Source organism: Fonsecaea monophora (assembly GCF_001642475.1).
Source record: "Fonsecaea monophora strain CBS 269.37 chromosome Unknown Scaff16, whole genome shotgun sequence".
Taxonomy (NCBI): domain Eukaryota; kingdom Fungi; phylum Ascomycota; class Eurotiomycetes; order Chaetothyriales; family Herpotrichiellaceae; genus Fonsecaea; species Fonsecaea monophora.
In genome coordinates this window covers 327,740-343,361 of record NW_019173947.1, presented here as the reverse complement: position 1 = coordinate 343,361, position 15,622 = coordinate 327,740, and the positions used below count along the sequence as shown (strand labels likewise).

At 53.2% G+C, this 15,622-nt stretch overlaps 5 protein-coding genes across 5 annotated transcripts; 4 read left to right on the top strand and 1 right to left on the bottom strand.

Annotated features, from left to right (window-relative positions):
- Positions 1 to 356: 356 nt before the first annotated feature.
- On the bottom strand, positions 357 to 2,280 carry AYO21_03371 (hypothetical protein; the record flags this gene model as incomplete). Its single annotated transcript, XM_022653345.1, has 4 exons — positions 357 to 970; positions 1,028 to 2,070; positions 2,130 to 2,188; positions 2,254 to 2,280. 4 exons carry the CDS (start codon positions 2,278 to 2,280, stop codon positions 357 to 359), a joined length of 1,743 nt encoding a protein of 580 aa, XP_022514447.1.
- An 841-nt stretch (positions 2,281 to 3,121) lies between these two features.
- AYO21_03370 (hypothetical protein) lies at positions 3,122 to 4,744 on the top strand (the record flags this gene model as incomplete). Its single annotated transcript, XM_022653344.1, has 1 exon — positions 3,122 to 4,744. One exon carries the CDS (start codon positions 3,122 to 3,124, stop codon positions 4,742 to 4,744), a length of 1,623 nt encoding a protein of 540 aa, XP_022514446.1.
- A 1,420-nt stretch (positions 4,745 to 6,164) lies between these two features.
- On the top strand, positions 6,165 to 7,118 carry AYO21_03369 (hypothetical protein; the record flags this gene model as incomplete). Its single annotated transcript, XM_022653343.1, has 2 exons — positions 6,165 to 6,607; positions 6,680 to 7,118. 2 exons carry the CDS (start codon positions 6,165 to 6,167, stop codon positions 7,116 to 7,118), a joined length of 882 nt encoding a protein of 293 aa, XP_022514445.1.
- Positions 7,119 to 8,164: 1,046 nt separating this feature from the next.
- Positions 8,165 to 10,205, top strand: AYO21_03368 (hypothetical protein; the record flags this gene model as incomplete). The annotated part of the gene is made up of 6 exons (XM_022653342.1): positions 8,165 to 8,195; positions 8,297 to 8,865; positions 8,926 to 9,031; positions 9,089 to 9,597; positions 9,657 to 9,818; positions 9,867 to 10,205. 6 exons carry the CDS (start codon positions 8,165 to 8,167, stop codon positions 10,203 to 10,205), a joined length of 1,716 nt encoding a protein of 571 aa, XP_022514444.1.
- Positions 10,206 to 11,439: 1,234 nt separating this feature from the next.
- On the top strand, positions 11,440 to 15,444 carry AYO21_03367 (hypothetical protein; the record flags this gene model as incomplete). The annotated part of the gene is made up of 5 exons (XM_022653341.1): positions 11,440 to 11,998; positions 12,074 to 12,432; positions 14,145 to 14,688; positions 14,780 to 14,899; positions 14,969 to 15,444. The coding sequence occupies 5 exons, from the start codon at positions 11,440 to 11,442 to the stop codon at positions 15,442 to 15,444; spliced, it is 2,058 nt and encodes a 685-aa protein (XP_022514443.1).
- Positions 15,445 to 15,622: the final 178 nt, after the last annotated feature.

The following is a 15,622-nucleotide window of genomic DNA, read 5'->3' as shown; positions in this document are numbered from 1 at the left end:
GGGTGGGTCGAAGGGCACTTCTCTTACCCCTTTCGGCGAGGCTGCATTCTGCGGGGACTTTGGGGGAATTTGTCCGGGGAAAAGTCAGGTCACAAGTAGTTTGAGCCGTCGAGCCTGTCGGTGAAAGTGGCGTGGGTCTCGCAGAACCTCCGGGCCACCTGATGTGCAAGTTCGGAGGAAGTGCGAGGCCCTGGCGGCAAATCGGCAATTTTCCCTTTGAATGTGATGAAAAGGAAAAGGGACGGTACACGGTAGACGTTAGAGGGCCCGCTTTATTTATGTGGCAAGGAAGGAGTACGGTATGGTTGGTTGGATATCTAATGGTCTTCTCTCGCCCAATGCCCTGGTATGGAAGCCTATGTAATGGAAAAGCAAAACGGGTCAATGGACGATGTGAGCATCCAATCCTCATCGAACCCAAAAGCGTCCGAGGAGACATTCTCACTCATCGGCCCGTAGGAATCGTCCTCCATGTCGGCTGGAATGTTGAGAGGATGGTGGTCCCCGTCGCGTCGTGCCTGGTAGAGGGGTTTCGCCTTCAGTCTGGAGATCATCTTGCTCAAGCCCGTCGCTATATGGCGACACAAGTGTCTCCGGCTGGCTTGGGCGTTCGACATCAAGTCCACCACGGCCTGCACAAGATCCAGAACCTGTCGCCTCTCAATGTTCAGCGACGCCGAGTTCCAGCTCCACACGACCTTGAGCAGAAACACGGCGGCGAACGCGATCATGGTATGCTTGAACAGGGTCACGCGCGCGACGGCATTGCGGATGTCTGGCTCGTGCAGGACCAAGTTCATGGTGGACATGGCAGAGGCAATGGCCGAGTTGGCCGCTTCTCTACGATCTAGGGAGAACTGATGGTTGGGCGATATTGCCCGCAGAGCGAGAGAGTTGAGCTGTAGTTTGGCGAAATGGTAGTGCAGTACAACGCCCTTGGATGGGTACGTGCCGACGTACGGATTGGGAGCTGAGCTATTAGTATCATCCCTCTCTATTCAGGCCGGTATTGAGCAGGGTATCTCACCGATTCTGGGTTGCCATTTCATCCGCCACCCTTCTACCTCCAAGCAGAAGGCTCTCAAAGTGTTAAAGTCCTCCTCATTCAGCGGTTGCTGGCTGTCCGACCCAAAGGTGTGATACGCATTGGTCAGCACAATGAACAGGGCCACCTGAGCCATCAGTCTCATGTCTGCTGGCCCGGCCATGGGTGAGCTCAAGAAAGACTCGTAGCCTTTGATTGCAGCATTGTCGTGGATGACGGGAGGACGACCATATGCAATGCTGTAGTGATGGTCACACACGTAGAGGAGATACCACAGCTGCGCTCGCTCGTGTTGATCGGGCTCGCCTCGTTGCATCTTGTGGAAGGCTTGATGGAGGTTCAGCTCGGTCGCAATCCGAACGGCGACTCCAGAGAGTTTCCAGCTGAGATCTGAGAGCCAAAAGGCACCAATGCAGAGAGCTCGAATGTCGTCCAGGTTGTGGTCGCGGTAGATGAGGGACCCGGAGATCAGGGAGACAAATTCTGAATAGCAGAATTCAAACATCTCTTCCCCCTGCGGGATGTGCAATGCGGCCACAGCAAGGATGGCGGCACAGAGCAGAGAAGAAGATCTCCGAGCAGACTCGAGGTCGCGGTGGACAAGGGCAATTCCTCCCCAGAGGATATGGTTCATGGTCGTGTCAAAGAAGGAAAACAGTTCCCTGGCGACATGGTGAGGCAGGGCTCCGCGAGAGATCAAATCGTCCTCGGGCGTCTTTGCAATCCTGTGCTGGGACACATCACTGCGGATATTCCTCAGCTTTGTGACTTCGAATAGACTGCGCATGGGTGCAGAGACAAGTTCCTGTTCTGCTGTTGGTTCCTGAGACGTCTCCCGAGTTCTGACTTCGCGACTATCCTTGGTCGCTGCAGCAACAAAGCCCCCCAACTTGAGACGGTCGGAGTTGACTGGCTCTGTAAGGCTTGTAGGGAATGAGGATAGAGGCGGCATACAGTTTCTCTGGAGTATCTCAGTCACCGCAGCCTGGAGCTGGACGATGTTGGTCTCGGCCTCTTTCTTCCAGCTTCAAGATTTGTCGTGTCAGGTTTCATTCAATCCTCGCACAGTGGACAGAGCACATACTCTTGGTCATCCTCAAAGATCCTCTCCAGCTTGTTGCTGCTGACGCAACGATAGCCATACTTTCGGCATCGTGCGCAGCTTGGCTGTCCGGGAGACTGATCGCAGCGCACCTTGTGCTTTTTACATTCTGTACCTTGACGACGATGAGCATCGTTGCCCATGCTTTAGCTTCTGGAGTGGCTGAAGAAGACTCACAGGCACGGCTCTTGTAAGGCAGCATCCCTCGCGTATCACATGGAATGTTTTACCTGGTGACTGAGACCCAAAGGACTGGTTTCTGTGGGGGGCGGGATCCTTACTCCTGAATTCGTGAAGTTCGGAGTGCCAGCGAGATATGCTGGAGGAAGGCCATCTGAAAGCCATGTGAGTCCGGAAGGTCGCCGTGATCGGCGAGGTAAAGCCATGTGAGTCCCTACCCAGAGCATTCCATTTCTTGGGGTAGTCTCACATTCAGGCGAGAACGGCACAACGGATATCGGCTCCCCTCTGAGTCTATGTGGTCCAACATGTCGGCCTCCACCCGTGGTATGAGGAAAGTGTGAAAGTATCGTCGTGGAACCCCCGTCAAACCAGGATGAGAGCAAGGATTTTAGGCTATGAACGTCAATCACAGGCTATTTCGAGTTAGACACCAACTAGAACATGCATCTACTCTGCCTATTGGCCACTCCGCATGATCTGCTTAATGCGTGCCGAGGTCGGTTGGAGAATGCAGCATCGGAGAAAGTGCGAACTACATTACATACCACTCGGGGATGGCCGTCGTTGATGGGCATAGGAGAGGCATCATGGCCACCACAGGATATCACTCCATGGTTTCTGCTGGTAGAGGCTTCAAGAAGACCCGGGCTTCCCCACTCGAGGCAATTCTCCGGTGGTGGGCAATCAGACGACCTGCGTCTAATACATACAAGTATGTAATGGCACCTTTGCACCAAAAGAAAGCATCTCAGTATCGGACTACCACTATCCACTGTCAATAAGGAAGCAAGATGCCACTCCACGTACCAATAACCGTCCATGGAGACAAGAGACAAGGGCCATTTAAGCCCATCTACAGATTCTTTGGATGCGACGAACCCAACTACGTCTACATGAAAGACGGCGAGAAGTTGATCAAGAAACTGGGCCAACTGGGAAGTGACCAGGTCTTTTTCCGCGTCCACAATCAATTCACCACGGGCAAGGGGGTCCATGCCCTGAAATGGGGGAGCACGAACGTCTACACCGAGGACGCGGCGGGAAACCCCATCTACGACTGGACCATCATCGACCAGATCTACGACACGTGGCTGTCGCGCAACGTCAAGCCCTACGTCCAGTTCGGATTCATGCCCGAGGCCATGTCGACCAATCCCCAGCCGTACCAACACTCGTGGACGCCGACGGCTTCTTACAAAGAAGTCTTCACGGGCTGGACGTATCCCCCCAAGGACTACGAGAAGTGGGGGGAGCTCGTCTACCAGTGGACCAAGCATGTGGTCGATAAATACGGCAAGGCGGAAGCCGAGACCTGGTACTGGGAGACCTGGAACGAACCCAACATCGGTTACTGGCAAGGAACCCACGAGGAATACTGTAAGCTCTACGACTACACCGTCGAGAACGTGCGGAGGGCTCTACCCACTGCCTTGGTTGGTGGTCCTGAAACGGCCGACGGTGGACCAGAGTACCTCCGGAGGTTCTTCGAGCACTGCCTACGAGGCAAGAACTATGTGACGGGAAAGACAGGCTCTCCTCTCGACTTTACCTCGTTCCACGCCAAGGGAAAACCCGAGTTTATCGAGGCGTCGCAGCACGTTCGCATGAATGTCGGTCGACAGCTCCACATCATCGACGAGTCTTTCGGGATCATTGCCTCGTTCCCCGAACTCAAGGACAAGCCCATCGTCATTGGGGAGTCAGACCCAGAGGGCGCCGCAGCGGCTCAGGGTCCGCAGCTGGGATATCGCAATGGGACCATGTATTCGTCCTACACGGCCGCCAGCTTTATCCGCAAGCAAGACCTTGCCGCTCGACACGGGGTCAATCTTGAAGGAGCTCTGACCTGGGCATTCGAGTTCGAGGATCAACCATACTTTGCGGGATTTCGGGTCCTTGCGACCAACGACATTGACCTGCCCGTTCTCAATGTGTTCAGAATGTTTGCGAAGATGGGAGGATCGCGACTCGAGACCGAGAGTGAAGGACAGGTCCAGCTGGAAAGCATTCTTCAGAACAGCGTGCGAAACGGACCGGATGTCGGTGCTGCTGCCACCTTGGATGGGGACAGACTGAGCATCTTCGTGTGGCATTACCATGATGACGATCAACCAGGGGAGGTGGCCAACGTGGACATCTCTCTGCAAGGACTCAAATGGAACTCGCCGAGGAGTAGTCGACTGAAGCACTACCGCATTGACGAGCATCACAGTAACGCATATACAAAGTGGAAAGCAATGGGTTCTCCACAAGCGCCGTCGAGCGAGGAATATACGCAGCTGTCTGAAGCGGCTCAACTGACCACGCTGGAGGACCGCGAGACGGAGATTGGTACGAGAGATTCCACCACAACCTTGTCGTTTTCTCTTCCTCGGCAGGGTGTGTCTTTGATCGTGCTCGATGGAGTTTCGTAGAGGTTTAGTCACAGATACATACATCATTACAATCTTCAGAGGACAGAAAAGAAAGGCAGAAGCTCTACCATACCTGGCGACTGTTCACCCAGGTCCTCATGTGGATTCCGCAAGATATTGTCTCATACTTCCCAGCAACTGGTTCCTGCGAGTGGAGTCGATCCTAAGCTACTTCTGGCAACAGCCACAGTGAACTAACTGTTTACAGCCCCGCGACATGAGAAAGAGGAGCATTGCGGAATAACATTATTCCATCAAATAAGACCACGTACGAGGTACACTTGGGATCTATCCAGCGTGTGTTGAGTGACTACAACTACATGTACCAAGTATTTATCCCGAGCTCTGTCACCATCAGCCTCTAGCAAGATAAGTCATGAACTACCCTCAAGCTTCATGACAATGCCCTGTCGGCGACCAATAAGGATCACTTGCACGGTACATGAGGTAATCGCCGAGCATCGACATCGCTGAAGCCTCTGTTGAGCCACGAATCTCAAAGCGCCCCCGTCCACGAATCTTGCCTCGAGCCATTTCTGTCTTATTGTGAGATCCGGCATCGACGGAAAAATACAAGTCCAGAATCACATCTCGAGAAATGCCGACCGCGGCAATCACACATACATCACTCTAGCTATGCGCGCTCTGATGACGACAATTACCATGCTGCGACGCATCGAGGTGGTGGGTTCCGCCACCTCGTTGGACAAAGTCCGATCCAGATTATGTACTAGGACCGAGCATTGAATTTTGTTAGCGCCCAGGCGAAACGGATTCGGGAATGTCTGCACTTCTCCAACAGGACGTGCATGAGCCTAATCCGGGTCTTCTGGTCACGCCATCTCCCGTGAATGGAAAAGTGCAGGCCAGTCACTCTGGTCAGGCACATCTTATCATTGGAGAGGGAGAGAGACGTGTTGAACCACAACCGCCAACAAGGTGCATGGACAAGTTATGTACCAAGTACTTGGAGCGAATGGTGATTGTGGTGGCTTGAGAAAGACCTTCACTTCGTGACTCCTGCCTCGAAGTAGTAGGCCCAACCTTCTCGAAACGGACATTTAAATGGTTTGTGTTCGTACCAGGCTGAATGGATCGATACAAGAATTATTGCAGATCCTCGAATTGGTCGTTCGGAAACTGCGGCTGCACTTTCATGACGAGCCATGCAGCAGCGACGCCCGGTCTACCAGGGAATGGAAACATGGCTACTCATTTATTCTTATAGCAGGAGTCAGCCAGATCAAGGGCAGCAATGGGAGTTTGTTCGCGATTCTTCCGACCTGTTCTTCCCCTGCGGTCTGTCTCTGTCCTTGGACTACATACCATCTTCTGTGCAAATTCGATCCGACTTGGTCGTAGACACCTCTCTCGATCTGTTCTGTGTGCGGACATTACTTCTGGGACAAACCTCGCTACCATGGCGGAACCGACAGGGTTGACTGCACAGTCGGGCATCGAGCTCCTAACATTCGGTCAGTCCAAGTGCCACCTCCTCTTCCGAAAAGAAACAGTAAGGCTGACCACACTCACTACACCAGGAACGCCCAACGGCGTCAAGATCTCGATCCTCCTGGAAGAGCTCAAAGCGGCCTACGGCAAAGACTACACCTACCAAGCCATCAACATCCTCAAGGACACGCAAAAACAGCCGTGGTACACGTCGCTGAACCCCAACGGCCGCATCCCGACCATTGTCGACCACGACCGCGGCGGCTTGGTGGTCTTTGAAGGACTGGCGATCCTGTCGTACTTGACGCGCCATTACGACCCGGAACACAAGTTCAGCTTCCCCCTCGACTCGGACGACTATTCGATCTGTGAGCAGTGGGTGGCGTGGCAGCACGGGGGGATCGGGCCCATGTATTCAGCCCCTACACCGTTTCAAAGGAATTGTCTGCGTAGAGACAAACACTGACACGCACGTCTCCCCAGGCAGGGCCAGGCCGTCTACTTTGTCCACATCGCCAAAGAAAATGATCCCTTCGCCATCCAGCGCTATGTTGGCGAGTCCGAGCGTCTCTACGGCATCTTGGACGCTCGTCTCCGGGATCGCGACTGGGTTGCCGGCCCCGGCCGTGGCAAGTACTCGATCGCAGACATCTCCCTGGCCGGATGGGCCAACCTGATCCTGTACACGCACATCGATCTGAGCAGGTTCCCGAATGTCGAAGCCTGGCTTGAGCGCCTGTACGCGCGACCCGCACTGCAGCAGGGTCTCGCCGTGCCGAGCGGCACCAGTCCTCTTGTTGGAAATCAGACGCTGAAGAAGAGGTTGCTCGAGGATGAAGAGTTCAAGGCCAAGCAAGCCGCGACGGGGAAGCTGGTCCAGGAGGCTCAGGCGCAGTATCACTATCAGTACTCGTCGCCTTGATGTTTGGGGAGGTTCAAGCTCATAACATGGCAGTCTAGCCCCTGATGATAGCATCAATCACAGCATATTTGTGAGGCATCCAGGTGGACAGGTTCTTGGTCCATACGTGGCTCTGAGATCTATAATATAGGATTGAGAATGCTTCGTCAAATTGTACGTGTTGCAACACCCTCCCAGTCCTCGCATAGAGAGTACCATAGCTGGTCGGGCCACTCGGCACCAAGAAGAGCAAACTGGCGTCAGTCTGGGTTCTTGTACCTGTCGAGCACCTGGATATTTGTGCCTTGCTGGATTCATCAATGATAATGTCGACATTCCTGCCCCGCTGGAATCGAGTCTCGGCCTCAACTTACCGGTGTGTGCGATGCATCAACGCTCCGCCAAGCTAGCCAGTCAGTACCTACAGTAATTAGTCCACTAAGTCGACGAAGTGGGTAGGTAGGCAAGTAGGTACCTAGGTATAGACGTACGTTCCTCTTCTCGGAATTCGTTCGGAAGAGATCTGATTTAGTCGGGGTCGGGGATTGATCACCGCCCCAAGGGATTATTTCTCCGTGTCATGTTTTCCGAGTCAGGGCATCTCGTTTCGTCCATGCGGAGATGAGCTTCCGCGCTCCGCGTGCGTCGCGCGTGGACAAGCGACCTTGTGAGCATGTCAGCATTTTCATGTCATCCTCCCCCCCAGTTGGGTGTTCCCGTTCTCCGAGTCTGCATTCCTAGCAGGGACAATAGCTATTACATCCTCTGGGTCAAACTCGTAATAGCTTGAGAGCCGAGGTCTCGACCAACCCCTGGAGCTCTGGTCCTAACGTTTTGACGTAGGAGGAGGGCCACAGATACGGAAAATCGATCAGTTGTTTTGTTTGTCCGCGATAGCTTTAGTCGTCTTTTTTTCACATGTCCTCTTTCTTTCTTCTTTTTAGGTGCATTTGGCTGGTTTTGGGGGAAAATCTCAATCGAATCCATCCTGGTGGTCTCGGATCCCGCGCGAGTGTCTTGTAGAGTGAATTGAAATCGAACTTGAACTGACAAGCAATCTCATCGAAATGCCCTACTACGGGGCGAAGCTGGACACAGGTAAGGACCCCGCCCCTCATGTCAGTCGACAAATTTCCCATAGTTTTGTCAGTCTTTTGCTTGCGCGGCCGTCTTGTACTGATGTGTTGGAACTCTCGCAGCAATCCCTGAAAATGTCACCATCTGGTCGTGGCTGTTTGAAACCTCACACACACCGCCGGGGGTAAAGCCAACGGGAGGTTTCCGTGACGCATCGACCGACCAGTTCCTGTCCTTTGACGACATCCGACGCCTCGCAACTCGCTTTTCGACCATCCTGTACCACAAATACGGTCTTCGCGCGGGAGACGGCGTCTGTGTGTTTGCCTCCAACACGATATGGTACCCCATCGCAATGTTCGCCGCGGTGCGGCTCGGCGTGGTGTTCACGGGTTCGTCGCCGGAATATGGTGCGGAAGAGGCCGGCTACATCATGAAGGCCTCGAGGGCAAAGCTGGTGTTTGCCGACCAGGGTTCGCTCAAGGCGGTCTCGCAGGCGTTTGACAAGGAGCGGATCGTCCTTTTGGAACCCGCCCACGCATCTGGTCCTTTGCCCACGGTCAAGAGGCTCCTCGATGAAGTAGACTCTGCCAGAACTCCAACGCCTTTCACGCTTCCCGCAGGAAAGACAAACGGCCAGGTCTGCGCGTACTTGAGTTTCACCTCGGGCACGACGAGCCGGCCAAAGGGAGTAAGCCGGCCGAGATTCTGGGCCAAAAAGGCCATGGCCAGCCGCTGACTTGGGTAATAGGTCATGATATCTCACAAGAATGTGATCGCTCAGATCATGCAGATGAGATCTCTCGGCCGCAAGGATCTGCCCAGGGTTTTGCTAGGAGTTCTGCCGCTGTTCCATAGTACGATTGTTTTCCTGAGAGTGCTCGTTATGGTAATGCGACTAACAGCCGTGACAGTTACCGGGCTCGTTCAGATCCTGCAACTGCCAATCGTCATCGACCAAGAAGTCGTTTTGATGCCAAAGTTTGAAATGAAGGCCATGATGGACACGATAGTCAAGTACAAATGCGATGAACTGTGGCTTGTACCGCGTAAGGCGTTGTCTCCCTTCCGCAAACAGTGGGAACTCCAACTGACGTCAATCTTTTCATCTATAGCTCTCCTCATCAGGCTGGTCAACGACCCCGTCGCAGCTGGATATGACTTGCGTCTGGTCAAACAGTTCAACACTGGCGCTGCGCCCCTGGCCCAAGAGATTGTCGACAAACTGGCGAAGCGTTTCCCGCACATCGCAATACGGCAGGCATGGGGCATGACCGAGAGCACAAGTGCTCTGACTTTGACACCACCACCGCTACAAACCTATGAGAATGCTCATACCGTCGGTGCCGTCGTCCCGGAGACGGTGCTGAAGATTGTGGATCCTGAGACTGGAAAGGAAGTCAAAGAGGGCGAGAGCGGAGAGGTAAGCGGAGGATACGGCGGGCCTTTTTTACAGGACATTTTGCGCTGACGGTTGAGCAGATCTGGGGAAAAGGGCCTCAAGTGACGATGGGTTATCTTGACAATCCGACCGCCACGGCAGAGACATATGACGAGGAAGGATTCCTCCACACGGGTGACATTGGCTGCATGCTCCCGAACGGACTGATTCTGGTCCAGGACAGGCTGAAAGAGATGATCAAGGTATGTTCCACCCATTTGAGGCTCGACAAGTTTACTGACAACACGCAGGTCAAAGGCGTGGGTGTCGCTCCCGCCGAACTGGAAGATCTCCTGCTTGGCCACCCGCTGGTCGTGGACGCCGCCGTCATCGGTATCCCCGATCCGTACTCGCAAGAGCTGCCAAAGGCCTTTGTCGTGCTGAGTCCCAAGGCCAAACCTGACGCCCAGACGGCGCGAGAATTGCAGGACTTTGTGCGCCAACGGAAGAGCAGGAGCAAGTGGCTCGGTGGTGGTGTGGAGTTTGTCGACCAGATCCCCAAGAGTGCTTCGGGCAAGATCCTGCGGCGAATGCTGCGCGATCGTGAAAGGGCTCGTTTGGAGGCATCCAAGACCAAAAGCCGGCTGTAGCCATATATACATATATGTATATAATCCCCGAACAGTCGTCCTGCGCGCCTCGTTGCCTGGCTAATCTCCCGCCGCTTTGCTCTCCCGCTTCTACCGTACTTCCTCACGTGCCAGTGAGGCTCTCGTTCGGGCTCCAGTCTTATAATAGGCGTGAACGTTGCGTACGTCTAGCCCGATTAAAACTTTACTCGATCACATCTATGATGGCCCGTTTCGACCCTGATGAAAGGTGGGGTCTCTGAGAGGAGAGGATGGCCTACCATGTTGCTGGACGAGGTCGACTGAATCCCCCAATTCTATAGGACAATGCTTCTTTTCCTCTTCTCCTTTTACGATCCTCTCTTCCTTTCCCTCTTAGACACCGCCTACCTAGTGAGATTGACGACACCTGAGAGAGTCCATGAATCTTGCTGCTCGCAGCAGCATATGAGACTGCTGTGAAAGCCCTTGTATAAAAAGATAAAAGACTTCGGCCATGACCATCTAGATGGAAGATTGGAGGGAGCACATTCTTCTCTAGCCTTCTTGACTCGCAGTGACGACTATACATATTGTGTGAATAACCTCGGCAGCCATAAACGTGTGGGTAACGGGATAAGAGAGATCTCCGGCTATTCCATAAGTCCACAGCCCTGTGTGCTTGGCGAAATACGTCAGGTGTAGTGGGCCTTTTGAAGGCCTTTTGATGAAATTCTGAACATCCCGAATATGAATATCAGCCAAAGCACGGTGTGAGAGAGTCTGTTACTTCCCTTAGTGAATTGGTCACTTTCTTGGCCAATTCATGCTGTGCTGAAGAGCTGTGATATTATCAAGAAGAAGTAGAGATTAGAGGTGTTTGATTTTGACGTGTGAGTGTTAACAGCCCGTACTTGTATATATTTTACGACGCAGCAGCGTTGTTCATGACTTTGATACTAGCTAGATGCATGTGTAGCAGTTTTTAATGACGCCCTAAGTATTCAGCCGTTTGTGAGCGCCTCATGGCAATGTCGCCCTCATCTGTTTGTGGCTTACCGGCTATTCTATTGCCGAGGTCTGAGCTGAGGTGGCCGAATTGGAAGTATTGAGACATATACTCAGGAGCGAATGAATGTATCTTCATACGCATCTTGACACTCGCTTGATTTTCCGTCAGACTCACACGAGTGACAAGATAAGACTGATTGAACACACAATCACAACCACGATCACCGCCACCACCACCACGACCGCAACTGCGACCACACTCACAATGACGGGCCACGCTGACCGTGGCATCAGGCTCTTTCACTATGAGGCTTCCCCGTACGCTCAAAAGATTGTGTTGTACCTAGCTCTGCGTCAGCTGCCCTATGCAGAAGTCAAACAGCCCATGATCATGCCCCGACCGGACTTGGCTGCAATTGGGGTCGCGTATCGACGAATCCCTGTCATGGCAATCGGAAGAGATGTCTATTGTGACACGCGAATCATACTGCGTAAGCTCGAAGAGCTTTTCCCCGAGGGCAAGCTAGGCACATCAACACCCGAAACAATCGCTATTCAGAAGCTATTGGAGATCTGGCATGTAGAGGGACCACTCTTCTCTCATGGCGTGGGGTCCATGCCATCATCACATTTCAGCCATCCAAAATTTGTAAAAGACCGTGAACAACTGCTGGGAAAACCATTTGATTTACAAGGACGCGAGTCAAGGCGGCCCGAGTCGCACGCATATATCCAGGGCGCTTTCGAATTATTCGAAGATCTGCTCGCCGACGGTCGACAGTGGCTTGTCGGCACGCAACGGCCATCTTTGACAGATCTTGAGGGTAAGTACCTACTGGGACCAGGTGCCCTTGCTTTTCCTGGGCGAGCAACACTAACTAATTGATTGTTATGAACAGCCGCTTTCATGGTGTCTTGGCTCCTCAACTCCAAGAAAGCTCTTCCGGAGAATTTGTTCTCTCCAGCCAGATACCCTAAGACACGAGCATGGATTTCCCGCTTCGATAATGCCGTAACGGTATCCAAAGCCCAGGGACCCAAACCGATCAAGCTGGATGGCGCGACTTCTACCAAGGAAATCCTGGCCTCTGACTATGCTGAGCCAGCTCCTGGGATACAGGAGTCGGAACCATTGAAGTGGTTGAGCGTGGGAGACCAAGTCGAAGTCTTTCCCACCGATAATGGGATGTTCAACAAGGACAAAGGGAGACTTGTAGGGTTGACCTATAATGAGATTGTGATTGAGTTGGACAACCATGTTAGGGTGCATTACCCAAGAGCTGGATATCGAGTTCGGACAGTAGGCTCAAATATGTGAAAAGAACTTGGTGAAATGTTATTCAAGTACCGGAGGCTAACACGTGGATATCCGAGTGACGTTTGTGATTGATTGGGAGATTTAGTAGCCGGTATGCTCAATACTGGGAGTTCGTCAAGGCCCTCGATTCGATACATGTCTTCGTCACGTTGAAGAAGACTGCCCAATGCCGACGGTTGCAAGAAATTGGGTAATATCGTCTAGCTGTTCAGGCTCTTTATACCAATGTCTTTCCTGCTCAGTCTCAAAATACTCCTTTCACGTCACGTCGAACCCGATACCAATGGAGTCAGACTTTCAAACTCGTTTCTCTGGCCTTCACGAAGGCGGTTGATCTGCCGAGCCCAGGCCGCAAATGGTCCATTTATAGGTAGTGCCATTCTGGTTTTCCCGACTTTATCCAGCGGGACACAAAAGCCTTGCTTCACGAAGTCGGGCTTATCTAATATATTCATAGCGAAATTGATTATATCGTCATTTAACCGTTCTCCGTACCGAAGTCTATCGAATGTGGTATAGGTATGAAGGCTCCCAAGAGACCATCGATAGATATAATAAATATAGACTACGGTATAACTGATAGATGGCAGCTACAGGAGGTGTTGCACACAGATTATCCACAGTGTTAGAAGAGTCTCACTCGGAGCCGGCCCCCAGCCTGCGATAAGTAGGGATAGGGCATGCGTTCCTGGCACTCCCCAGGATGGCGTAGCCAATCCTAGGGAAGGCTTTGGCAGGCCGTGACACAAGGGCGAAGGCAGTTTCGGGAAACATTGTACCTCCAAAATCCCTAAGCGGCTTTTAAAAAGTCTACGGTCAGCGCTTTGGCAACCCAAAATTGACTCCTGGATGCCAAAAGGACCTCAAGCGCCCGAAATCGACCCTGAGAGCCAACACACAGGCGGAGGGAACGAAGTTTCCAGGCAGTAGGCTTGGTTAAAAACGAATGAAAGGGGACAGCTGGGGCAATTGTAGCCGAGTGCCCAAAAGGGACGCCTGAGCCCGAACTGGCTTCTGGGGTCAGCATCAGGGCAGCGCTCCCTGTAGCGTGCTCCCCAGGGCTCCCCCGTGCTCTGCCGTGGCTCCCTTCACGTGCGCGATTAAGGCGGCCCCACTCCGTTTCCTGAATGAAAGTGATAATGGATGAAGTGCAGCTCGGGGTATGTATTAACATGTATATATCTGCTGTCAATGGGCTCAGGTCGAGATATCGAGCTTGTGATGTGATGTCGACTTTGTAAAGGCTTCTAGGCGGAATAAACTGTTAAGATCGGATTGAAGCATATTTATACCAGAAGCCTTAATTTTCCTGCTCAGTAGACATAACTTCATATGTATATGGAATTGGGGTATGCATGGGTAACATGCTTACTTGTATCTGTAATAAGCTAGTCCAATTAAAATGCGGCTGTGTCTCTACCAGGGGATGAATCGCGGGGTCCGTATGAATAAAGGCAATCACCCCCATATCCCCCACAAGTACAACAGACCCCAAATCAGCAATTGCCGAGGACGGTGAGATGAGCTGTTGGAGTTGCATCCCTCACGGCCCCGTCTGTGCAGTAGAAATCATGGGTGACCGCCTTTTGTTTCGGTCGCTGCCAGCACCATGATCATATACGAGACGAGACATTCTAAACCCAGGTAAACAGGTCGCCAGACCGCAGTTGGATCGAACAACGAACAAATCATTTGGAACAATCCAATCAGTCGACTCCCCACCGCCCGTCATGAAGAAACTCCTCCTAATGCTATTGAAACACCCCCTCCGCGGCCTGATCTTCTCATACTCGTTTCTCGTACAGATCCTGCTCTTACTGCTCCGACGGGCCTTACTCCCCCACTTCCCCGTCTATCAATCGCTCCGGATCCAGGTCCAGCGGGCGTACATGGGCTCGGCGTCGCTGACCTTTCCGGACCTGACGCACAGACTGCCCGTGGGCAAGATGCCCGTTCGCCGGGCTCGCAAGATCGAAGGAGGCTCCGTGCCGGCGTATCTGATCCCCGGGTCAAGGGACCTGGCGGAATTCGCGGCGCCAATGAAGTCGGGACGAGGACAGCGATGTGTTGTGATTTACGCGCACGGCGGGGGCTACGCACGCGGCGAGGCGAGGATGTACATCAACTACATGGAGCGGTGGATCCGGGAGGCGTCCAGGGCGGAGCTGGACCTTGTCTTTGTGAGCGTTGAATACCGTACGTGAGACCCCTTTCCCCCATTCCCGATCTTGTTCTTGGGCAGTCGAGCTCAAAAATGATGCACGAAAAAGCTAACCCCCTGACACAGCATTGTCCGTCAAGGAGAGCCATCCGGCTCAGAAGAAGGCGTTCCTTGAGGTGTACAGATACGTCCTCGACCAGGGCATCCAGCCAGAGCGAATCATCTTCATGGGTGACTCGGCTGGAGGTGAGATCTCACTCCTCAGGGACACGAACCTGTGATATGAAGCTTTACTATACTGATCAAATGGTGCAGGTTCACTCTGCCTCCTCGCACAACTGGACCTCCGAGGCGTCGGCCTCCCACAACCCGCCGCGACGATCCTGATATCCCCGTGGCTCGACATGAACTGCAAAGTGTACCAGGGAGGAAACGGCGCCGTCGAGACCGACTACTTCATGATCGCCAACCAAGCCGTGCCGGCCCTTGCGAAGCTCTTCGTCGGCGCCTTCCCCGCCGACTCGCCCGAGGTCAACCCTCTCCACCACGCGCCCGAGGCGCTCGACGGCCTGAGCCCGCAGCTGATCTTCACTGGCGGGGCGGAATTTGCGCGCTACGACTCGGAGAAGTGGGCGGAGCTGTGTCGCGCCGCGGGCGTAGAGTCTAAACTGGTCATCGAATGGGCACAACTGCACATCTACGCGGTCGGGTCAAAGTTCACGGATCCGGCAGTGCGGAAGAAGACGGACGGTATCATTATCCAGTGGATCAAGGAGCATGTTCGGGAGTGAAGAGAGGTGGCCGATTAGAACTACCTCTAAGCAGGTGTCATTGGGAACTCTGGGCAGGAATTCGGCTTTTTTGGGGGGGGGGGGATCTAGCGGTTATGGACACATTATAGAGGAGACCTGGTTGTCCCAACTCGCCGGACGGTATAGATAATTACAAAGACATAGTGTCCATCTCTGA